This window comes from Podarcis raffonei, chromosome 1 (assembly GCF_027172205.1).
Source record: "Podarcis raffonei isolate rPodRaf1 chromosome 1, rPodRaf1.pri, whole genome shotgun sequence".
NCBI lineage: Eukaryota > Metazoa > Chordata > Lepidosauria > Squamata > Lacertidae > Podarcis > Podarcis raffonei.
The window spans coordinates 68217342-68244062 of NC_070602.1; the positions used below are offsets into that span (position 1 = coordinate 68217342).

Consider the following 26721-nt stretch of genomic DNA (forward strand, 5'->3'; position numbering starts at 1 on the left):
TCAGTCTTCTTCTTGACTGACTCATTTACTCAGATCGCATCCCCATGTTTTGCCTTGCTGTCACTGGACTGGAAATTCATTTCATGAATCATAGGAGTTGGACATTTGGAAATAGAATAGATCAGTTTCCCACGCTGTTACTCAGCTCTGCTAGCAGCTTCTTAGCAGTGAAAGTGACTTGCAATATGTAGGTGAGGAGATTGCGTGGATTACCACCTAGCTCTTTTAAACAAATAGAATTTCATGGGTGGGAGGGACCACACACTTCAGGTTCTCACACTGTAAGGCAGCCTGTAAGCCGCCCAGGGTAGTGGGAGAAACCAAGCCAGATGGATGGGGTGTAAATAACAAAAAATATTATTATTGTTATTATTATTAACAGCCAACCTGGTGTCTTCCCCAAGTTTAGGAGGACAGGCGGTTGGGGAAGGTTGCTGTAAGGAGCAGGCTCTAACATTTTCAGTCTAAATTATAATCATTTGCTTTAGAAAAACTTCAGTAGAGACTGTGCAATTCCACTAAAAGGGGACATAGTTTTCTTTAGGAAGGTTAAAGTTTTTCTATAAACGGTTTGATAAAAAGCGTTTTTCTTCAGAAACGTTAATACTACCCACATTAGTGAAACACAAATTTATGAAGTGTAACATTGCTTTAGTACTTTAAAAAAGATACACTGAGTATTATAGAAGCAATTGTATCTCAGTGACTACTGAGACTGCTATACAGGAATGAGGAAAAACAGTTGCTTTTTTGAATAGGTAGCAGAAGAACTTCAACAACAAATGGATATTCTTTGTTCTAGGGCCCATGAAAAAGATATGCTCAGCATGAAAATTCAATGGTGAAGTGTTGTATTCTTCTCCATCATCTGCACTGACCCAAAATTATAGGGCAAAGTGAGAAGGTTCCTAAAAATGACAGATCAAAGATTTCACATGGACACTGTTCCTTCCAAAATTGTCTAGACACCCGGTGTGTGAGAACAGGTAATGAAATGCACCTTAAGGATAGCTGTTCCAAGTCTGTAGAATTCTACAGAGAATGATAAATTAAACCCTGAAGACACATACAGTATGCCAAGTTCAACAATTCAAGAGTACTGGAATATGAGCTAACAAAACAATATTAAGAACAGTAGTAAGAGACTCTGAACCAGATGGCAGCAACAGCTTTTATTAGATGCCATAAACAGATCTTTTCACTCCAAGGAGGCCTCTTAATTTATCATTTCTTTAAAAACTGCCAAGTCTCAAATCTGACATTCATCTATGTTTCCATAGCATTATTTTTATACATTTTGTTCAATTTTCGGCATTTTGCTACAGCACATACGTACTTTAACAAAACGTAAAACTATACTTTATAAGAGCTACATAACCTGAAGGACTACTCTGTAAACCCAAACATTTTTTATATCACTTGAGAAATTCATGGGAGTTCTACCAAAATCCCTTTTCACATATATAATTTTGAAAAAGTACACTTGATCAGACTAGGCAAGACAGCATGAGCTACAGCCTTCCACTCAGTTAAATTTGCTTAAGTACCATTTGTTCCAGAAGGTCTTAAGCAAACGTATCTGGATGCAGGATAACTATCTTGGTATTTTGTTTCTTCAGATCTTATGTGCACTCTGATAAAGTAAGCTTCTTAACCCCCAATACAGCACACTGACCTCCAAGTACAGAATGCAAGTAGATACTGTAGATGAACCCTGGCAAGTGTATAGTTCAGTAGAAAAAATGTTATAGGAAATGTTTCAGCTTTTTTTTTTAATATATACTTTCCCCTAAAACACAGCTGTCCAGGTTTTTAAATCACAGTTTTCAAATATAAAATGTGGATACCCTCCTCTTCCCCCCACCCTCTCGAACCAAAATATATTTACAAAGCAGTTAATAAAACAGGTTGCAACTGAAATCTAATCACTGTCATCTGATCCGCCGTACGAGCCGCGTTCAGATCCTTCATTGTTGGATGCCTCTGGCTCAGACTCGTTACCTGAGCCCCCATGATCAGATGCCCTGTCAGAATCTCTGTCAGAATCAGCACTGCGAGAAGCTGGGCGAGATTCATTCTCAGAACCACCTGAGTGGCTTCTCCCTGACTGCACAGACTGACTTCTCCCCGAGCGCACAGATGGACTTCTCCCTGAGCGCACAGATTCGTTGTCAGACTGTTCAGATTCAGATCGCCTCCTCTTTCTTGCTGACCCATCACTGTCTGAATCCTCATCAGAAGGGCGGGCGCTGGATCGCCTGGGACTGCCCCCTTCGCTGCCAGACTTATTGCTATTGTCCGAATCACTGTCAGACATGACGCGTTTGTTGCGTGGTTGCTCAGCATCATCTGAATCACTGTTGCTGTTCCTGGCATTCCTGTTCAAGAGCAGAAGGCAATGCAGTAAGGCAAACATCCCAAGTGAAACAATAAACTTTGTACTAAGGGCTGTGCTCAAAAAGCCCCCAAAATTCCGCACCAAAGTAATATAAACCCTGTGACAAGTTCAAGTCTGCAACATGCAAATGAAGCCTGAATCTCTTCCAGTTTATTCTACCTCTTTTTGCTACTCTGTGCCATCTATTAATCTCAGAGAGGGGCATGGAGCTATGCAGAGTTCTGAAGCCCTGCCCCATGGACACCTTGTCACTTCTGATGCTCCTGAAATGTCAGCAATCATTCTGCCACGTTTCCGACACCTAACAGATCTTTGCAATGAAAAGATTGCTTTGTCTTGATTTAATGAAAGTTGGGAAATGTGCAGGAAATGCAATTCTGTGAAAACTACAATGCCTTTTTGTGTTTTCTACACTCTCTACAAAGTCACAGCCACTGTGAACCAATTAAAGGTTCACAAAGTATGTTTGGCCCCACAAACCCATGTAGGAAATTGGAGGAGATGGAACCTGCAAGCTGTAAGTATGCACCAATAGTTAAGAGTACAAAACATTACATACGCAGGATAGTGATGTGGAATCACAACATTATGTACACATTTACTTAATGAGTCTTCATCAATGGGCCCAATTCGCATATCACAGTAAACCACAATTAATAGGTTACCATGAATTAAACCGATCTGGACTGTGGCTCCTCATGTGTGCGCAGACTAAACAAACCACACTCCCAGAATTAGAAGTGCATTGATGATGAGGATGATGATGATTGCTTTGTACAAGGGTCAAACAACACTATTTCTCGGATCATAAACACTATGTACCCATCATCAGCAATCTTGAGCTTATCTTCATCAGATGAGTCTTCGCTTGATGAAATGATGGCTTTAGATTTGATTTTACCCTTCATTGAAGGAGGCAGTCGTTCTGGCTTTGGCTATAACAACAACAAAAAAGTGTTAAAAGATTAAAAAGAAAACCTGACATTCAACTATTATACTTTCATTAGCCCCAGCCATATGGCCAATGTTCAGGAATAATGGAAGCTGTAGCCTGGAAACACCTGGATGGCAACAGGTTCTATATCCCTGTATTAGATGGCTGTGGGGTGATGGCTGTATCAGCTACCTCTTCTAATTATATGGCAGACAATCACACAAAAGCAATTAAAAAAGACCAAGTTTAAGAAAATCTGAATTACAATACAGAATGTCAGTAGACTACGACTGAATTTAGAGCTAACCAATCAAACATGTTGTTACATGCCCTGGCCTTGTGTGCTCCATCCCTTGCATATGAAGGAAAGAAGTCTGAAACTTCTATTCTCTGTTGATAACTGCTATTTCCAGTTCTGTTTTGTATATGAGTAACTGTGGTATGTTTAAACCACAGAATTAAGCCAGAATGTCAAACCAGAATCCTGGTTTGGTCAATTATTTCCAAAGCTTAGAAGCATAATTAATCTTGTTACCTTTGATCCCAAATTACTGCAATCCCACTAAACCAAAACACCAATTAATGATTTACTTATTTATTAATTTTTTTAAAAAAACATACTGCTTTTTTCTTCTCAGTCTTTGCTGGGCGACGTTTTTTAGGTCTGGGTGCACTGTCATTTTCATCATCATCAGTACCATCACCTGCCTTTTGGGGTCTTTGGAGAAAAACACAAGGCACATATAAACACAAAGTACAATTCAATTCAGTCTTATAACTATAGTATCCTAATCATGTGAACTAAGCCTGTGTGTTAGTTCTTGTTCCTTGTGGCATATACTAGACACCGTGGGATCTAAACATTCTTTAGGCATACAAAAGCATTTAAATGAAGACACACCCAAGATGTTTCGACTCCCCCCACAACCCCATCCTACCCAAGCTCCTTGTGGCCCATCAAAAGCTTCTCTAAGTTTCCTTGAGTTTGGGAAGTGATGCATCAGGCAGTGGTTTGAGGGACTTAAGGAAGAGGGGAGCTCAGAAGCTCCATTGTACTAATAAAAAGTCCCCCTAGAGTCCTCTGAATCCCCACCAAAGGAGTTCTGCTCTTTCTTTCTACTTACTTTCGTCGCTTCTTTTTCTTTCTCTCCCCCTCTTCTTCCTCACCATCTTGTTCGCTACCGCTACCCTTTCTCCTCTTTTTCTTTCTAGACACTGGGAGATCTTCATCACTGTCATCATTGACAAATTCATCAAATTCCCCAGTTCGTTTGGAACGCTGTCACAAAATCAGAAACACTTCCTTTATTAGTTGCTGCTTGAAAAGATCCCCCAAACAAAATTAACCCTTTTAGAAGCCACATTAGATGCACATAAAGTGCATGTAACTTAAAGTTGTATTAGATTTGATCTTTTATTTAAGAAATTTCTATGCAGTATCACAAATAAAGAACAGCAGAATTAAACCGTGATAATCAAAATTAATAGACGGGTGACAAATAGATAAGGGCCCATGAATTTAAAAAATCAATATAGAGAGAAGGAAGAAGAGTACAATGTTAAGAAGCTGATGATCAATTGCAGTAAAGGAAAAAATGCAAGAAGATGGGAAGAGTAGTTGGATATTAGTTATACTCTGAAAGAGCTTTCAGTTGATGTACTAAAAAGAAGTAGTGGTGGTAAGTGACAGAAAACAGTGATACACTCTTATGCTGGATGTTAACAGACTATCAGGGGAACAGAAAAGGTAAATCAGCCTATGTGAGTCAATTCCCTTTAAAATTAAAAAAGAAAACCACTTCTCTTTGCACTTCTAAATAAATCCACGACATTCTAAACTGGTAAAACAGAAGTTTAAACAACTTTCCAACTCTTGTCCTTAAGTGTCTAAAATTTGACACCATTTCTCCATAGTTCTTTCCATGTAAAGTATGATGTCATTACTGTACTCTTGTCAGACCCCACAGGACAATTTTACAAAAAGTTAAAGCCTGACAGCACATTTCAACTATTTGGGGTGAATGATGAATCCAAAAGCTTTTATTCTGTACCCGGCCAGCTCCACCACGTTTTTTCTCTTTAGATCCTTCAACTTCTCCAGTGAACATCAGAATATTCTTGGTCTTCTCCACATACTGTGCTCTCTGTTCCAAAAGTTTCTTTTGTTCTTCTATTTCCCTGAGGCGTTTTTCTTCCTGGAAGAGTGAGGACAAACTGGCTACTATGCTTTTTTTTTTTTTTAACCTACAGTGCTGATGCAGATATGAAAAACACAAATTTAGCAATAGACACCTAAAACAGGTTCATTCTTTTTAGTAAGTCAGACTACTGCTGAAGAGTCACTTAGGTTCTTCATGACGCAAAGACCTAACAGTGCATGAGCTGCCTTTGAAAGGTCTGCTCTGAAACAAAATGAAAACCCCCTGAATATAGCATGTTGCTTGTGCACTGAAAAGTAAGGAATAGCTGTACCTTGGTTGTTGAACGCCTTGGTACTCGTACATTTCGGCTCCTGAACCATCTAAACCCGGAAGTGAGTGTTCCGGTTTTCAATTTTTTTTGGAAGCCGAACATCCGATGCGGTTTCCAATTGGCTGCAGGAGCTTCCTTCAGCCAATCAGAAGCTGCGCTTGGTTTCCAAACGTTTTGGAAGTCGAACGGACTTCCGGAATGGATTCCGTTCGACTTCCAATCTACGACTGTACTACTATTTATTATGTATTTTGTTTATAACCCACCTTTTTCTCCAAGAAGCTCAAGGTGGCATCCATGGTTTTCTGCCCCCACAATTAATCCCTGCAACAACCCTGTCTGGTAGGTAAGGCTGAGAAGTGGTGACTGACCCAAGGTCACTCAGTGAGGTTCATGGCTGAGTGGGGATTTGAACCCTGAACTCCCAGGTCCTAGTCCAGCACTCTAACCACTACACCACACCAGATAGGTGGCAGTGCAATACTTACCCAGTTCCTAGTTACCAAAACCAACACCCCCCTTCCAAAACCTGTACAACGTAATACACAGGCAAGTCCCCCTAAGTGCCACACAAGAACTTAAAGCACCTCACTGCAGCCTTGCACTTGCTCCCTATCTTGCACTTTGCTGAAGCTTAATGGATAGTATTATGTACTATTACAGCAACAGGAAAACTAAAGTACCTGTTCTTTGAGCAACTTCTGGCGCAGTAGTTCTTTTTCTTGCTCTTGTTTCGCTCGCAGCTCCCGCTCTTCTTCGTCCTGCTTACGAGCCCGAGCCACATGATACTGAGCCTGACTCAGCAGATCAGAACACTGCCTATCAAGTTTGAGTTCAGATTAGCAGACAGAAGCAGAAACCTTTTTTTAAAGAGAGTGTTCCACGCCAATGGTCAAGACAGAAATACAGAGTATAGCTAAAAAACTGCAAGTGCTTACTTGGTTAAACAACAAGAACACAGTATAAGGAAAAACTGTCTATGCAGCAAGTTCCCCCAAACAGTCCATGATCAAAACTTATGCTCATAATTTGTATGCAGAGAAACAAATCATTGACCTAAGTTCAGATGACAAGATGAGGCTTGCAATTTGTTGCTTGAGATGAGGGCAAGAGCAGGGCAGAAGCAAAGCAGGGACTTCTGAGCAGCATGCACCAGCATCCTGCTCATTCAATTCAAACCATTGTTAATGGCTTATTGTGACATGTGAACACAAGCAGTGTTGCATGTCCACATCTGCCAGTTCCTAGCTAACCAACAGAGGACTGGTCACTGTCAGCTTCCTGTTCAGGAGATATGTGAGACCTGAATTACCACCCCACTGGAACATGGAATCATGCTATGGTTATATGTAGTTTGCTTTCAAACTCAGGTATAAAAGTAGCCCAAATCCTACAAGTCATGTTATGCAAATTCACATAATGCATTTAGCTTCTGTAGGCATCAGTTATGTGAAGTACACAACACACAGTTCTTACCTGGCTTCAGTTGCAGCAAGTGCCAAATCAAATCTCATTTTATCTCCCACTTTGCTCAAGTAACTGAAGTATCTGAATGGAAAACAGTAAGTTAAGAATCAAATTTTAAACACTTCAGTTGCATCCTAGAACTTTCTTCACATGTATTTTTTAATTAATACTTGTATATGGTCAAATGCCACTAAATAGTAATATTTTATTCTGGACATCTCAGCTTGTCTAATGTCTCCAACTGAAAAATATTCCCAAACTACTTTGGATGCATCTCACTTCTCAGTATAAAGTCAACGGAAAAATCCCTACAGCTATTAATGGATTTGGATTGTATGGTGTACCCTTTTTGTGAAGGACTGAATCATTCTCACAGATGCTCAGGGGAAGTCTTGGAGATGTTGCAGAACCTGTCAAACAACTGTTTAATGGAAATCTCAAGCAGATGAAACTGAGAGAGGAGGCAGGTTATTTGGCACAGGTAATCATGCTCACACCCGTAAATATTGCAAAAAGCACTGTAACACTATGAGAAAAAACAATTGCCTGCATATTTACAGTGAAGCATGAAGTATAACTAGGAGCTTGCATCTTTCAAACAAGCTTCCAGCATAGAAGCAATATAGCTACCAAGCCCCAAGTCATAGGTTACTTCTGTTTGGAGTGCCCTGGTGTCTAAAAACTGTCCTTGTGTGCCAAGAAATACAGCAGCCTTTGAAGGTCACGGCAGCTGGATGCTATTCTGAAAACCTATCCTTCACCTTCTAGCTCCCAGTTCTTTCTAGGTTTTCTTGGGAACTTTCATAACTGCTGCTCCTACTGCATGTTAATTGCCCATCCAGCTGCAGCTCCAGAGATCAGCAACTGGAGGAGGTTACTGAAGCAAGAAGCAAGTCTTTCAACTTTCTGTAAGTATCATTCATTCATTTTTTTGGAAGTTATTACATAGTGAAGCTCAGTTTCAAACTGGAAGATGCATCTTTTAATACAGACCTTAGAGGGAGAGTTCAGTATATTTATATTTTATTGAGAGTTGCTGCTGCTGGATTGGGCAGTTTCAAGTCTGTTCTTTTTCGGTATATTGGATATACTGTAGAGTTTTAGCTGTATCTGTAGACTGGATGTTTTTGTGTTTCCAAGTTTTATTACATAAACTACTCTAGTGGGTTTTGTGTAAAAAGCAGTAAATAAACTGAATTAACAAAATTATTTCAACAGTGTAGTTAAGACACAGCATCTGGCGGATCTGAGAGGTCTACCTGAGTCTAAAAACATTTATGAAGCTGTGCAAAGAAATAACTAGAGTTTGGCATTTGCTCTGAAACCTGCACAAAACACCAGCGCAATCCAATAATAGATACCAAAATAGCAAATGCAGATTTGCTTACCTGTGAGCCAGCTCCAGCTCTTTCACAGCATTGAGTACTTCCTTCAGGTTACTTTTTTCATCTTTCAGGACAGAGGTAGCCAGCCTCTGCAGCACCAAGGCCACATTGAACATTAGAACTGTATCACTGGGTGCCACATGTCTAGCCTGAAGATTCAAATAAAAGTTTAAATTTAGTAGGTGTGAACCTTGGCTCCAACACAAACAAGCTGGTGCAACAATACATCCACTGCAGCAATATATGTAAGAAGCTTTTTTATTTTTATTTTTACCTTCAGCAAGGTTTGCTTGCATTCTTGTAATTTGCCACATTTGAAGAGAGCTCGGGCCAAATACAACAGTACCTCCGTGTTCTGGTGCTTATAGAATTTTCTTAGGCAGTTTTCATACTAGAAGGGAGAAAATTCAATGGTTTTATGTTTAAACCCTCATTCTGACTGAAATGTCGCACTTAGTTACATTGAATAAAGAGCTTAAAGAGATTTCACAGGAATTTACAGCCCAATCCTAAGCTTGTTCGCTTGGTTAAGTCCTTTGGAGTTCCACAGGGCTCAGAGACAAATTTAACAGGATGCTAATCATGTCTTCTCCATATGCATGACTCTTTTTCTCAACTTCAAGTAGCAGGCACATGGGAAGGATTGCTTAAAAAACCTTTTCCTCCCACATTGCAACCTTGAAAAAAAAACCCCGAACCTGCACAGTAAGGAAGCTCTCGTTGCTGCCAATAACTAATTAAATGACTAATAAGTTATGAGGTCTACTGTTTGTGTCTACTAAGACGTCTGCAGCTCTTCATTATAGCAGGAATCCAGACAGTAAGCACTACAATGCAATGTGTTGCTAACTTCAAGCCTAGAAGCCTCAGATACTTCAGGCAATATGAGGTTTCCACTTCTTTACTTGGAATACATCACTGAAGAGTCACCGTTGAAATTTATTATGCAAGTTTCAAGGCAGGGGGAAAAAATATGGGTTGTATCCAATGCTGCACCTGCAGTCAACACCCATTTCACTAAGGAGTGATTTATAGTTGTGAGAGTGTATTTTTACAGAATGTAGAGTGTAGAATCATAGAGTTGGAAGGGACCCTGAGGATCAACTAGTCCAACCCCCTGCAATGTGGGGATATGCAGTTGCTCAAACATACAACCTTTTTTTTACATTTATTTAATCATTTTTTCGATACAAACAACAACCGCAAAAGACACATACAACAAAAACCATAATAACACAATTTGACAATTCAGATTTGAATACACTGATATACCTATGACCACACCTTTTTAAACAATATTTTCCCACCTCTCTCCTCCTACTTCCCACCACTAGCTGCCTTATCGCTTAAATATTCATTCCAGATTTCTTCATATTTATCCATTCTTATTTTGCATCAACATGCAATTCGTTTGTATGCAGCTAATCTGTCCATATTCTCAATCCATGTGCTCAATGGAATCTTTTTGCGGCTCTTCCAATTCATCAAAACAAGTTTTTTTGCTTCTATTATAGCACAGTACATCCATATATTTTTTTACCCCTTGAAATCTCCGATTCTGGAATATAATTTAGAATTAAATTCAATTCCCCTAAATAACAATTTCTTTTTATTACTCTTGCTATAAATATCCTCACCTCGCACCAAAATGATCTTATCATCAGGCAGTTAATCATCGTATGTACTAAATTCTCATTTTTACTCCCATATCTCCAGCAGTTGTCTGCACTTGCTATTTTCTTCTGGTATAGTTTTGCTGGAGTCCCCTGGACTCTGAATATTATTTTCTGTTGATTAAGTCTTAGTCTTAGATCCATAGAGGCTATTTCTGTTAATTTAATACTTGACTCCCATATATCATTTGTTATATGTACCCCTAACTCTTCACTCTATTTTTGTCTATCATATTCTAAATCATATTTCTTCCTGTTGAGCAGGGTTTTATATAGTGCAAGTGTAGAGTTTTTTGTTTCTGTTGCAGAGATTAAATCTTGTAGCAGCATGGGTGTTTCCGATGCTGCTATAGTGTCAGGGCCAAACTGCCTTTCCTACAACCTTGGCAATATCAGCACCATGCTCTAACCAACTGAGCTATCTAGTTCAGTGTTTTTCAGACTCCATATCCAGGAGCATTTTTCTCTCAGCTAGTCTGAGGAAATCCTACAAATTTGTGCAAGAACCCCTGCATATAGCAGAGGACTCTGGGTTGTGTTTTATGGTATGCTCATGTCACTCGGGCTGCAGTCCAGACCCCTTGGGCCTGCCCTATGCAAACTAGCCAACGCTTCCTTGCAACTGTGCACTGCAGGGGATGATCTGCTGGAGAGTCTTGCTTCTCAGGAAAGCTTGTCTGCCTTTGTTCATCTTCCTTTAAGAACACTGTCTGAAAATCACATTAACTAGACTATATGAAAACAAAGGGGAACCATTCCCCTTGTACCCTGCAGAGATTTAGAATACCACTATTCCAACTCGGTTCAAATTAAGATTATATTGCCAATAAGTAGGTTTTCCAATGCAAATAATACAATTCTGTAATGATTTAAACACGCATTATGCAAGAGTAGAGATAAAGAAATACACCATACTGAAGATAAAGCTATTGGTAAGGTGAGTGAAGTATAGGTTCTTCACTACTTTCAAAATTCCTATTGTGCTAAGTTTCTTGACTGCAAATGCTGAAATACTCTCCCATATTTGTGGATAGTACATTACTGGTTTTCTTTCTTGCGCAATTATTCAGCTGGATTATTCTTCACTGCTTTTTGAACATACCTACTTATATTGGTGTTAATTTCATGGAACAAACTGTTCAAGTCACTTGACATGCTCTCAAGAGTGGCAGAAAAACATTTCTCCAACACCCCAGCTGCTTTTATTTTGACCCCTTCATATCCATAGCTGTCAACATTTCCCTTTTTTTAAGGGAAATTCCCTTATTCCAAATAGGATCCCTTGCAAGAAAAGGGAAAGGTTGACAGCTATGTTCATATCTCCTGCTTACGTAATAAATTCAGGAACACAGATGTTAGTAGCTCAACATTTCATGCCTTTTTAGTGCAATGACAATGGCAATACTAGGAACTTGGAAGTTTGTCTGCTTAAGGCTTGATACAGAGCCTCTAATACATTCCCTATGTCCGTACAGGCAGCTTAGGGCTCGTTTGCCCACTATTTTTCGTGGCATTTTCTACACCAGGTTGTAGTTTGAACACCACACTTCTTTGGTGAAGTTTGTTCCCATCCTTGTACTTTCAGCTACAAGGTCGGGAAAAGTCGATAATGAAAAGAATAGCAAGTTAAAAGGCAAGATAAATTTGTTTCTTCATAGCAAAAAAACAACAAGTATATAGTGTCTGGCAACAATTTCTGCCTAATAATTTACCACAGTCAAATCAAATAGCTCTAACTAGCATTTCAGCTGTACTACAAATATCTAACACAGAGAATGATGCTTAAGTGAGAGGTGGGCAAACATTGTTTTGCCAATACTGTGTAAGTTTTGTTCAGGATGTTTATAAGGTTTCTACAGGAACAGCAAACATGTTAACTTCTTTGCAGATTTTTTTAAAAAATAAGTGTTCTCTCACAAACCTTCCATCCATTTTTTTTTTTTTATTAAAGAGATGTTTCATCTGGTGATTCATATTTGTAGCTTAGGTTTAACAGAGATGGCTCCTTATTGATTTTATGAAGATCGTATTTAAGAAAAGGTATTTTATGGCAATTCTGAGAAAAACAAGTCCTTGATTTTATTGCCCCCTCCAAAACAATAAAATTTCTCCCTAAATTTTAGTTATTTAATACGGGGCTACCATACAAAAGATTTTTTTTTCTAAAAAAGGGAGTCATTCCCATGAAAAATACTTTCTTAGTTTTACAGTTTAAAAAAAACCAGACTATTTTTTAAGAATTACCATCTGTACAGCACTGATGTACTGCTTCTGTTCCACATAAATGTGTGCCAGATTGAGCCACACATCACTGATATCTGCTGTTGCCTCTCTCACTTGGGCAAAAACATCACGAGCCTCACGGAAATATCCTTTGTGTGCCAGTACAGCTCCTAAAAAAGAAAAACCCAAGGACAATTTCAGATGTATGGACTACCTGAAACACAGCAGAAAGCTCAGAAGAAAATTCAGACAAGGAATCCAAACACAATAATCACCTATGCCATTAGCGGCATACAAGTTTTTGGAGTCATTCCTGAGTACTTGTTTGTAGATGGCTAGTGCACGATCTTGATGACGCTTTTCCTACAAAGAGGATGACATGAAATCTTGTTAAAGTGGGTTATTTGCAATTTAAATATTTCAACACCGCTTTCTCAAACCATCAAATGTTGACAATACACTAAAGCCACCGCAATATAAGCACCTAACATCCTCAGAAAGTTCAGTCAACCAAAAACCTTTTGAAGGAGAGAGATCTTTTAGCCCCATTAAGATAGCAAAGGAAGATATTCACGGTCACAATCACCATAAAAACTCTGCTCCCTGTTGTTGCTGTTCAAACCTACTGCAAAGTCAGCACAGATGGTAAAAATGGCTCCCCGGACCTCACTTGGTCTATGGTGCAAATAATGCTAAATCACTGAACAGGCCACAGACATGGAGTCGGAACATGTGCAGCATTTACCTTCTCTCTGTCCCTGGTGGGCTGGTGCAGAGTCTGCAACCACACATTGCCAAGAGCCAGCATAGAGTAAGTGTCATTCTGAGTCGATGGCTGCTTCAATATTCTTTCAAATTTCTTCTGTCCTGGACCCCACTCTTGTTTGGCCAAGTGAAGATTGCCAATCAAGGACCAAGCATCTGGATGGTCCTGAAACAGACACCCCAACATGCTAAGTTCTCTTCAGTTTACAAAGAATATTTCTAATTTTCCTTCAATCCCCAAAGTTTAGAGTAACTGTAACAGTGCAGAAGAGCATTATAATAATAAAAAGTCTTTACGAAGTTCAGCTACTTGTTTTCCCCCAGCTTTAAACAGTTTACTTCTCTTCGATTCTGGTCAAGCGTTGGGAGTAATGCTCAAAAGCAGCTGCCAAGAATGTTTCCCTGTGTACCCCAGCTAGTCATAATAAAGATACATTATCAAAATGCCATTTCTAGCTCAGCATGAAGGCTGAATAGCTGGTCTACGTGGGACACAGGAAAATGTTTTCTGCCTTCTTCACAGAAAATGTTAATTTGCAGCCTGTAAGCTAGTTGATAGTTTACAAAATCTTACTAACCTGATTGATTTGAAGTGCTTCTTTAAACCAGTCAGAAGCTTCATAAAAGTTTCCTTTATCTCTAGCCATTGCTCCTAAGCGCAGATAGCCTGAATACCAAAAAATAAAATTTACTAATCAAAAGCCCAGTTCTGGAAGTCATTAAAGATGAGGCATGTCAGCTGCAGCAAGCATTTAGATGTACTGATGCCACACTGGCTTAAGACAGCAGTAGATTGGGTCAGCGTTAACTGTGCAACGAACAGCCACTGATTGCCAGATGTATAATAAAAAACAGTTTTGTCTCTCTGAATTGGCCGTAGAAAAAGGGGCTTGGTGGGGGCAACACTAATCACCTTCATGTGATCTTTAAATTATATGGGAACAATGCAGAACCCGCCACTTATAGTTGCAATCTCTCTCACCGTACTGAACTGAAACATAACAAAGAAGGCTTCTCTGTTTCAGGGTAACTTCCACAATGTATTCCATCTATATCTTTTATATATACACACAACGTCAGCATCATGATGAGCTTTATAAACTTTCTTGGTTATGTGTATTTACAGAGGCTTTTATAGGAGCTTCTCATATTTGCTATTTACACACACATTGAAAGTGAGGAAAAATTAAGCGGTTTAGACTTCTAAATCAATAAAATAATGCCAGTATTTAAGGACATCAGATTTGTAGGAACAAGTTAGTGGAAAAGATACTTTTGACCAGGAAAGTGCATTCTGCTTGCAGTTTAGCCACAATGGTTTACACAAAAGAAAGCATCAGTGAATGAATAGTCACATTTATGAGAACAAACATGAATGCATGGCATAGTTCAAATACAACTGAAAATTTTGACAAGATTTCTTACAGTCAACATAGTTTGGATGTTCCCTTAGGATGTTTTTGTACAATTTCTCTGCTTCATGGAATTCACACATTGCTTCATATAATCTGGCAAGGTTGTAGGATGTAGTCACTGAGATAGCATTGTAGTAATGCTCATCATGTTCAGCTTCTGCTTTAGCACGGTCAAGAGATGCCAAGAAATATTTCTAAGGATAAACAGGGGAAAGAGAACCAAGTAGTATATATTCTGAGTACACACATAGCACAAGTTATAAACATGCTGCACAGCAGTACGTAACAACAACAACAACAACAACAACAACAACAACAACAACAACAACAACAACAGAGTTCCACACCTTTGCTTCTCCTAAGTTTCCAAGTCTAAAGTGGAGAGCACCCACATTATTCAAGATCTCTGGAGGGACATCAGCTTGAACTTTCTCCTGAAGGATTCGTGTTGCCGTACCATAAGCAGAAAGAGCACCCTGTCAAATTTAGAGATGGAGAAAAGTGCACAGGTTTAGTTCTATGCATCACTGCTCGGCTTAAAAACAGAAGTGCACTTTATGCATCTTCTCCATACCTGTATATCTGTCTGCTCTAGGATTTGGGCTAGCTCAATCCAGGCTTCTACATCATCTGGGTACTGTTCTGTCACCTTCTTCAAATGACCCTATAAATTACAAAGATTATTTATGTATGTGTACACTCTTAAATTGCCAGAAGACACAACGTAATAAAGCTACCATTTATTTTACATTTTTTAACACCAAAGATAGGATTCTTGACTAGGTCAGAGGCATTTCAATAAAGTTAAGAAACTCCAGATGTACAGACATTAACTACCATAATAAAAAAAATCTTGTTAAACTGACCCAACTATTAAACGTGAGAATGAAAGTCTGCCAGATTAACAATTTTCAATATACAGTGTCTTACTATGGCGTTCTGGGACTGCATCTGCACTGTTTGAAATTTCCTAATCTGTGGAACAAAGGTCCTCCATGTTCTTGCTTTTCCTTTACTGATGTATACCACTCAACTAGACCCATTAAAAATAAATCTCTGTCAATTCAGTGAAATCAACCTGCATCACAATGAACAATGTGTTACTAATGCCTAAAACCTTAGAATAGATGAACCACACAACTTGAAGTAGATGGTGGGTATTTGAACTGGAAAGAAGTGATAGCTTTCACTTATGAATATACATATTGCATGAAAACAGTTCACACATCAGTAAGTTCATTTATCCAAGCTTCTGGTGTTTTTTGTTGTATTGAAAAGAGGGGAAATTCTCTGTTACTCAGCTGTACGACATATGTCTGTCTAATCAGAGACCAACCATAGATTTTGTTTTCCAGAGAGTTCAAAATATCCCACAATTCTACCCACTATTGAAGGGGGAAAAATATCCAGATAGCACAACAATAGGACCTGCTTCAGATGCAATGCTAAGCCAAACATATGGGCTCCCAGTGCAAAAACCTCAGCCACAGTGCTCCAGCCCAACCACCCATCCTGTTGCTTCTGGGCTATCCAGGGCTAAGCCATAGTTTGGCTTAGCATTATGTCCAAACCCAGGTTTGTGGTTTGTCTTACGGTTTGTTCTTGGTTTACTAGAACATGCATATTTGCACTAAGCTGTAGGGTTAGCGTTATGGGAAAAACAGGCATAACAGTATAATACACTCTACAGTTGTGTACTCAGTTCTGTCCCATTGAGTTCAATAAGGCTTACTCCTAGGTAAGAGAGTATGAATTACAGCTAAAGTCTTTAAGAAGTTTACTGCCAAATGTACCTTCGCAGTATCTCGTTTGTCTTGATCTTCTGAAGCAGCATAGAGAGATCCAAGAATTTTCATAGTCTCATAATTGTTAGGGTAGGCCTTCAAAACTTTTTCAAAACACTGTGATGCATTTTCCTTGTCCCCTCTATAAATATACATTTGACCAAGGCCAAAAAACGGTAGCACAAAAGAAGAGGAAGCAAACTGTGTAGCTTGGTAGTAGTACTGGAAAGCCTGATCATAATCTTCCTAATGCAGGGAAGAAAAAAGAAGTAGTTTATATGGTGCACATGAAAATCTATTTAAAAAAATAAGAATGCAATGTAGAAAGAGAGGCTTTCCAAGTACCTGAACATGGAAAGACCTGGCTAACTGGTAGCAACTCTCAGCCTGCATTGCTTCAACTTCTGTATTATGGAAAGCATGAAGAGCTAAGTGCTGGACTTTGCCATAGTCCTGTAGAGAAAAAAATACAATTGGCATAATCATTTTCTTATGGTATTCAAAATCATGGCCTGGAACATTTAGTACCTAGAAACCTGATCTTCCAATGTTTTAAATATCACACATGGTTCTTATATACTAAAATCCTCAAGCATTTGGAGGACGCAACCCTGGGAACTGAAGCAATTATATATAACCAAAATACTTATCTACTTCTGGCTTATACACTACTTTCTCCATGTGAATGTGATATAGAGAAGCCTGAGGAATGTGTGCTTAGAAACTTCAACAAGCACTGCAACTAGTGTGAACCAATCTCAATGAAAGGGTGTATGTATATAATATATTAAATGACCCATTGATCACAAAATAATCACAAAATAAGAAATAGCTTTAGGCAATCCTGGCCAACGTATTATTATTTTAAAACAACAATAACACTGAAGCCTGGTTCTTCGTCTTTAGTTAAAAACATTATTCTGAGATTCAAATTTACTGTGTTACTATGAGTGTTATAAAAAATATTGAAATAGAAAACCTGATCAGTTATGAAACAGCCTAAAGACTTTCATCCAGCAACTCAAAACACCCACAAGTTCTCTTACCTTTTTGAAGAAGAAGTGATTAGCCAAGTGGTTCAGCACCATAGGGTTACTAGGATCAATTGTATATGCTCTAGAAAGCAGCTGGACGCCATTTTTTATGGAATCCGCCTGAAAGCAACATTAACAGAAATTTTTATTTATGCTTAAAACTTAATTAGCTTTTCAGCTGTTCCTTTACTATACTATTTCCAAAACCATTCTTTTAAAATCGATGAGTCACATAACGGGGAAACAATGCAGTAGACTATGTATCTGCTGAAAACTTTTGCCCAATACATTCAGAAGGTCACGTGTTTGATCCAAGATCCTAGTGTAAAAAAAAATCCTGTCACTGGTCAATGGCTAATGATTCATATTTAAACCAGCTCTATTTTAAATACTGTCTTTACAGCTTATTTTATTTCTCAAAATTAGAGAAAACTAAATATGCATTCATTAAAATGGGGAACAGTGAGGTTTTTATTTCAACTGCCGTTAATTTTCATGTCTGCACAGAAGTCTTTGTTAACTAGATACTTCAATGAAACATATTCTGATATTAGCGTTTTAGATCAAACCCACCTCTTTATTATTGAGTTCCAGAACAGCCAATCCAACTAAAGCCCCAACACATTTGGAGTTGAGTTCCAGTGCCCGGCTGAATGCAAGGCGAGCTTTCTCCAGCTTGTTCAGTTTTACAAAGCAATGGCCCATGCCTAGCCGAACCTCAGCTAGTTTTGGGGTGGGGGGTGGGGACAGAAAAACAAACAAACATATATTAGAACATAGCCATTCACACCTTGATTGCCTTTTAAGAAATGTAGGTTCATAATTTACTGTTTCTAGAGCCCTTAAATCTCTACTTGGCACTTTATGATAGCAATAATTTGCAACAGTCCCTGCCCACAGACTTTCAAACTAATAAGTAAAGGTTTGTACTTATCCTGAGCTCTCTTCAGGCATGATGCCCATCATGCAAGAAGAAAGATGGAGACAAGTGTGCTAGCTCCAACTCGTGTGCCCATCTCCAGTGCCCTCCTGTGTTGGAGAGCAAGTGTCTGCAGAAGGGAGCCTGCTGTACTTATGTCGGCTGAATGATTAGAGTTCTAAATTGCATGGGGAGAACACATAAATACAGAAGGCTTCGTACTGCAGATGCTTGCCTTCCAAAGAATGGAGGACGGCAAAGAAAGGCACTGTGACTCAAGAGAGAAGGCAGAGATAGTGTGCTTGTCCTTGCTCTCCCTCACATTCTAACTGCATTTGGGAAACTAATGCACAAAATGGTGAGAGAGGAGTCCTCAAGTGGCTTGCTTGCATGTCCCCCACTCCTTCACATATTTACCCCTCATGTGTCCAGATGTACACCAATTCTTGGTTGCATGAATAACTTTTTAATTTTTTTAAGAAGGATTAGAAAATTAGGGGTCTACTACTGGCTTCAAACTACAGCAGCAACACAAATAACAATAACAATAACAAAGAGTAAGAAGAGGATATTATCTCACTCTAGAGATAGGCAAGCTTTTCTAGAGAACAAACTTTTAACAAGAATTCTTAAAATTTTTAATAAATGTTACAGATTAATATGCCAGCAAAATTCTGAACTCAGCCTTGGAACTGAGCTTCAGGGCTTAGAAAGCATGCCTCAAAATGAGTGAGCTCCACAAGGCATAAAGTTATTTTACAGCTTGAAATAATATTTGAGCCAAAGAAAAAATCCTAGCTTCCCCAGTCCACCTCCACCCCTTGTCAAATTTGTTTTTGGAAAACTATAGATCCAGGAACTCTCCCATGAGGCAGAAATAATGTATTCTGAAAGAAGTTAAGAGGCCATAGCTCAGTGGCTGAGCATATGTTCTGCATATGAAAGGTCATAAAAGAATAGGTCTGTCACTGGCTACTAGTGATAATGTTTCTATTGAACCTCAAAGCTCACTGGCAGTATTCCAATGAATACCAGTTGCTGGTGAGTGGCGTGGGGTGGGGGAGAGATGCTATTACCTTGAAATGCATCTAGGTAAGCTAGACTGAATTTTGGTCTGATCCAATATGGTCATTCTCATGTTTTAAAACCCCAGGATATTGATCTTGGCACTCCATTGAAAATATCTTGGGTAGCAAATCTTGGAAAGACCACTGACTGGAGAATTACTGTCAGTAACAGACCTCATTGACTCAGATAGATCAATGCAATAATGTAGCTTCTTATGCTTGCACTTGCTTTCTGTTGTACTTGACTAATGCATTTATCTCCAAAGTTTATACTCTCTCAGCAGCAGAGGTCCAACAAAAAGGCACCACATTCATCTTATTTTGACTTCAACTGGATTAATCCAAAGTTAATTAAAATACTCTATTGCTTTTTAAGTTGCATTGGCAAGACCCAAGGTCAGATATGACCTCCTTAATTGTAAGACAAAAGACAAATGTCAAAGCTTAAAAAGCATGTTAGTATTCAAACTACCTGAATTTAGGGACACTATTTTTGGTCCCAATGAACCAAACAATGTCTTTAATTAAAACGAAGCTTTTCTGTTCCTTACCTGGACAACCTGGGTTAGTGCGCAGTGCCTTTTTGTAGTAGGCAAGGGCCCCTCTATAGTCTTTCTTGTTGAATGAGATGCATGCCTTACCTATTAGACAGGAGCAATAAAAGCTGAAAAAAATCTACACAAGTTGAATAACAACCACAACAAATCAATAGCAGTTCATTGTTTTACCAGCTACAAGTACATATGCATAATAGGTCACAATTATAAAAGAAACCACTCAAGTGGCAAGTATCCCCAGTGTAGTGGGTGTGATCCAAAGCACATTTAATTGTAAATATACTCATTTGATTTCAGGGGATGTAAGCCTCAAGTAAAACTGAAGCGTAATATAATAGTGCAAAATTCAGTATGACAAAACTGGTATGAATTAGTAGTTCGTTTCCAAAAGCGACAGAGACAAATCTCTGTCTTCAAATATATGGTTTATGCCAAATTTGACTGTGTTTTGTATATTCATTCCTACCCCCATACTATCTAGAAATATACTCCAAGATGGAGTATCGCAGATTTCAGGTGTGCATGGCTGTTTTCATAACATCTATACAAATCTCATGAACATGATAACTGCTACAGCACATATAGGATAGCAATATATTCATTCAAAGAACACTTTAATGAACACACACAAATATCCAACGACAGCCAACCCCTCCCAAGGTTTAAGCACTCTTCACATTAGCAAGTAAAATGTCACCAAATTTTCTTTTACCTTAGTCAGTTTAATACTCATGTTACTGGGGATTTAATATTCATGTTATTGGAGAAGGGTAGAGGGGAACTCAACAAAATCCACAAGCATGTAATTTCTCCCGCTTTTAGCCAAATCATACCATGTGTACCTAAAGAAGCCATTAAAAAAGGTGAAGCTGGCTCTCTCTTCCTGCCTTGTAATTCAAGCACTGAACTTAACTCTTGAGTCCTGTTGCCTGCCAAATTAGGTAGTCTCATAACTCTTCTCAAAGGTGCTCAAATGGACTGACAACCCTGCAGTGTAAGGCAGTTTTATACGAAGAGGAGGCAGTTATCTTTATGGCCTTTGAAACTGATCAAGGGTAAAAGGAAAAGCGGTGGTTTCTAAAGGTATATTGAGCCTAAAGTTTTACTGGTTAAAAACCGGACAGAAGTTGTGTGAAGGGAAAGCATCTAAAAAGATATTTCACATCTCACCAAGAAGGGCTGGAATATTATTTGGAGACTGGTTGAGCACAAAATGAAACTGTGCATCAGCTTGATCCATTTTATCACCCTCCAGAAGACAGAAACAAGCTCTTCCCAATAAGTGGTTCTGGAAAGCAAGATACAGATGTGAATTGTCTTTCAAGAAATGTTTTAAGAGTTGAATCAAAGGATTGCTCATTGTGAATTCTTCAGCACTAGTTAAGTCCCCAAATTAAGCATTTTAGTGCAGGGCATTCTAGATGCTTAAGATACATACAGACCCCTCTGATGCACATTGCCTGATAACAGCATGCCTTGTGAATAAATACTTGATGTGCAATTCATGTTTAGTAAACTACAGATTCAAAGAAGACCAAATTCACTGCCCCACATTCTGCCCTGACTGGTACAAATGGTAGGGCTTCAAGACACGGCAGTGACTCCTCAGTTCTATTCTGCCCAATGGATTCAAAGCTTCCAGTCTTCCACCTCAACTGCCCCATTTTAGGGCTTACTGCTGATGCAATAACCCACAATTATGAGTTTGGTAGTTATTTCAAGCATCCCCATGGTTGAGTTTCTCTCCTTATTTCTCTACAAGTTCCTTATGAAAACTATCAGTATACTGCTACTACTGTCTTATTTCTGACATGCTTCCCTTTCCCCTGCTGTTTAGGATGTTCCATTCACCTATTACTATAACAGAAACATAAAAAATGCCTTATAACAAGTTAGACCATTGTTTCACCTAATTCAGCACAGTCAGCAATGTAGACTAAACAGTGACCGGCAGTGGCTCTCCAGGATTTTAAACAGGATCCTATTCCAAGCACATTTGGATGTGCCAGAGACGGAGTCTGGAACCTTTCACATGCAAAGACGATGCTGTACCACTGAACTATAACCCTTCCCTTTCCCCAGATTTTTCCCTAATAGATCCTCCTCCTCTTTCATCTTCCATCTTTTTTAATGTCTTTAAATTATAAGCCTTTGGACATTTTTCATTTTAAACTGTACACTTCCAAGTACTTTTATGTGCCTTATTTCTTTTTTTTAAAAAACTGAATACTCCTGGTACTTCCAAAGGTCAGGAATACTAGCAAAATTTGGGCAAGAACATATTATACTTGATTAGGCCAATTTTATTGTTATATTTAAACAGCTGGTAAAATGACCACAGTGGCTCCATTCCCTTCAGCAATTATCCGCTGTGTTCCAGCAGCAGCAGCAACCCATAAGCTCAAAGTTTTCTGCTTGCAGATGAGCTAGAGCATACAGTGTGGTGTATGTGTGTTGCACAAATGAAAGCAAACCACATCTAGGAATAAGGTTCTGCATGTGTTATCCAGCTTTGAATCTCCCAAGGCAGACTGTTTAGAGCAGCTGTGAGCAAATCATTCCATTGCACTTACTATTTCTTGAGCTGAGGCAATCTTTAAGAAAACAGCACTCTATCTATCTATCTATCTATCTATCTATCTATCTATCACACCACCTATATGCAAGATGTGGCTGTTACTTCAACGTCCCAACTAGTTTACTGGTATTGTAATGTTGCAAAGCAAGCATACAAAAAAGGATGTTTTTACTCCAAGTTTATTTGTTCTTACCTGATCATACATGATGATTTTATCAGCCATAGTGTACAACAGTGTAGCTTGTGTAATGAGTTCTTTCTTGTTGTCTTTATTCTTTTCTTTCCGAGCCTGTTGTACATAGTAGGCTGCTAAGGTATCTAAACAAGTCATCTGATCTTTTTCATGGTCTCTATAATCCAGGTTTCCATCTATACGAGCAGCCTCCAACAGTTTCACAAAATCTTCTGTTTTGCCTTGCTTGTAATATTCCAGCTAGAAAAAAGAAATACAGAGGCATATGTACGGTTTTTTGTATAACTCTACCAGGGCGGGAAATCATCAATTTATGGTTAATATTAGATAAAATGTTATCATATTAGTATCTGTTCATTCAACTATTGTACTATATATACCAACAAAGCAAATTCAAAAACTGCTTATTCTACAGTTTACTGCAAGTGTTGAATGGGGAATGCTGCCGTCACCAATAACCTTCACTGATAAAAGACAGTTACAAAAAGTGTAGATATTATCTGTAAAATCTTAAAGGGAACTGGAAACTTCACTGATCATTTCATGTGCTGACAAACCTTGCACATGTCTTTGTAGGCAGCCCAAACTGTTCTCCCTGTTGCACATCTCAGAGGGAAGGAACAGGGTCACCTGACATTACACTGAGATTGAAACCTAGTACACTTGTGTATGGGGTGGGTAGAGTTCCTGCAGAGGCAGGGTGGGAGCTCATTCCAACTGTGCATATATTAATAAAGCAAAAAGACATATCATTGCTCTTGAGGTAGCAGAGCATCAGGGACAATCCCTGCCATTCTCCCATACTTCTGAAGTAAGCCTTAGGGAGGAGTCCTCATAACTTCTCAAGGTACAAAAGAAAGGCAGAGGCTCTCAGTGATTCTGTGCTGTGGCCCAAGCAAAATGTGTTTTTGTCAGTAGTGGACTGGCAAGTGTAATGGGAACCTTTAAGAACTGCATCATAATATATGAGACAGTCAGGCATGCAAAGGATCCACTGCTATAGGAAGAGTCCTGCTCCAGAGAAATTGAAAACATACAGCTTCCAAAGTGGCCGAGTATATACCTGCAGCCATAACAGGCCCTCCAGATACAGCAGGCACCACCACCCATCACTGTTGGGGCCTTTAAGAACTATACCGGAATATAAGAGAGAGTGGGGCATGCAAGGTATCATCTCCTGCAAGCTGTAACAAATTTGATTGCCATTTCCCGCACTTCTGAGGAACTAGCTCCTGGTTATATTAATAAATAACTTTTCTGCACAGAAGTTTTATCCAATGAAATTCTGGTTATATTTTTGAACAAATAACATCAATATATGTCTTAATTACTACTGAGCATTTTATAAGGAAATTAAAATGTGTTATTGTACTGATATAGATTGATGTATTGATACATATTGCTGTTGTTTTGTGAGCCGCTTTTGCACATTTTTGTGGGAAAGCAGCATGCAGTAAGGTAAGGCCTAAATTTAATTTCTAAAGTACCAACCTCCCTTTTGAATACCTACCATACATTCTTCATTTCGAGTAACATGTGACAAACTCATTTTGGACCTAATTATGACAAGCAGCACACAGGTACACTCTGATCAAGCAATCTGTTTCAGGCACTGATGTTACATGTTCCTGTAACATGCCACTATTTCATTTAATGGATTTCTTTATGGGCATGGATCAGCTAACAAAATGAATGAGTCCTAATTTCACATATGTAAGAGACCCATAAATGTGTATTTTGATCAGGGAACAAAAATACAAATTTGAGCATGGGACAAAAAACAAGAGCAGTTATTTAAAAACTTAAAATGCATAACATTCAGAGGTGTACACACAAGTGCTCATTTTAAGATGAAAGCTTTAATCATAAACACGCTTACTGGAGAGCAAGTCCTTTTGAACTCAGAGGTAATTACTTTTACATGACATCTATGGCTTGGGCGATTAATCGCCTCTGCTAATGAAGTATCAGGTGAGAGATAAGGATGGGATACAAGCATAGTAAGTAAATAAATCAGCTACAATGAATTGGCAAAAAACTAACCGCTAGAGCAATCCATATGTGCAGTTGAGTATGTTCCTGTTTCAGAATGCTTATAACTTCATCCCCCTCCGGTAACTGATCGAAGTCAAGCTCAATGACCTAAAAAAAAGTGATATTGTAAATATTAATAACTTTATGAGCTATTAAAGCATGTACTATTCTGCTCATGCACCTTGAGGAAAGTTTTCAAGCACATTTTATGGTAATACACACTAGTTAGCTCCCAAAGATGCTTTAACTGTTCTGACCGCTCAACATGCTCAAAGAGTAAACTATTGAGCTGAGGGGCACCTTACATAATATGGCTTTCCTACACAGGGACACACAGAAAAATAAGAACCCCTGCATCCCTGAAATGGATCGCATGCAAGATTTATGTACTTTCCTGCACAACTGCTATACCTGTGTAGGAAAGGTCTTATGTGAAGTAATTCTAAGCTAGTTGTTGTATCAGTCTAGCATAGTGTTTCCCAAACTTGGGTCTTCAGCTGTTTCTGGACACCTCCCATCATCCCTAGCCAGCAGGACCAATGGTCAGGGATGACGGGAATTATACTTCAAAAACAGCTGGAGACCTAGGTTTGGGAAACACTGGTCTAGCAGCACCTATCAGGCCCAACCAATAAGGCAAAGAAGCACAACATTAAAATCTTCTTTGAATGCATGCTTGCATTTGAAGTGGCAATTCTAAAGGAGGCAAACGCTTTTAAAATACAAAGCCAAGAAGTGGCTATTAGGCGATTCATCTGATGCAGACTCTGCAACTCCCAGGTCCCACGTACACACACCTGCGGTTGCCAGGAATGCGCAAGGATGGAAAAAACCGACACGTTTATCAGTACTGTCCCCTCTCTCTCTCTCTCTCTCTCTCTCTCTCTCTCTCTCTCACACACACACACACACACACACACGGAAAGTTAATCTTATGGGCCTAGAATCAGCAGCTTAGTGGGTTGTAACATCACTTTCCACAACTCTGCAAAACGCACTGGGTGACGAGGGAAGGCGGGCGCGCGGTCGCCCTTAAGCCCCTCATTACACCTCTCCCTCCACGGAGCAGGCGGGAAGGAGAAAACCGAAGCCAGCGGCTGAACTCCTCAATAAAGAGGAGCCCCACCACCACCACGAGCGCCCCCCGGAGACCCCCGCGCCGCCCCTCACCTCGTCCGTGTCCCGGAGGGGGATCTCGATCGAGCCGCGAGACATGGCGGCAGCGGGCACCGCGTCCCCAGGGGCCGCCTCAGCCGAGCAACTTCACACGACGCCTCCGGCTCGTTCTCGACGAGGTGCCTCCGCGTTCCGCTCTCTCGGGAGCAGGTCCCGTCGCCGTCCGGGTCCGCGCAGCCGCTTCCAGGCCTCGACCTCGGAAGTGCTCGTAGGGAAGGGCGTGGAGAAGGAGAGGCGAAGGCGGCGCCACTGTCGTCGTCGTCTGTGGCTCCCGCCTCTGTTGCTCCGCCGCCTTCGCTCTCCCCGGCCTTCTCCTGCAGGGGGCAGCGGACCACGAGAGCGGGCGCCGAAAAGAGCGGCCTACCTGGGAACGGGCCCTCCTCATCCTCAGTAACATAAACGCCTTAAAAAAAAAGGCCGAATCCGCTCGTTATGCAGAACGGAGAGGCGGAATTCTGGACCACTTCCCTCGGACGGAGGAATAATGTCGGAATGCCTCAGTGTAAAGTGAAAAACAGAAGCGAAACACGCACACTTAAGTTGAATCGAGTGAATTAGGTCACGGATTTTATAGCATAGCCCGTTCCCTGAGGCGCTGGTTGGTTTCGCACAAGGGGATTGTAAAGCCGGGAAAGAGTAAAAGTTTG

General features: G+C 39.7%; 1 protein-coding gene across 1 annotated transcript; it reads right to left on the reverse strand.

The window, feature by feature from the left end:
• Nucleotides 1-1157: 1157 nt before the first annotated feature.
• Nucleotides 1158-26309, reverse strand: CTR9 (CTR9 homolog, Paf1/RNA polymerase II complex component). The gene is made up of 25 exons (XM_053391228.1): nt 26069-26309; nt 24908-25006; nt 22865-23104; nt 21264-21381; nt 20088-20177; nt 18124-18272; nt 17563-17670; nt 16862-16969; nt 16526-16762; nt 15307-15396; nt 15080-15208; nt 14743-14926; nt 13896-13984; nt 13298-13483; nt 12828-12915; nt 12574-12722; nt 8931-9047; nt 8660-8805; nt 7281-7352; nt 6488-6623; nt 5384-5527; nt 4457-4611; nt 3954-4050; nt 3221-3333; nt 1158-2378 (listed from the first exon to the last, which is right to left on the reverse strand). Exons 1-25 carry the CDS (start codon nt 26111-26113, stop codon nt 1922-1924), a joined length of 3546 nt encoding a protein of 1181 aa, XP_053247203.1. The 5' UTR covers nt 26114-26309; the 3' UTR covers nt 1158-1921.
• Between the last annotated feature and the right edge of the window lie 412 nt (nt 26310-26721).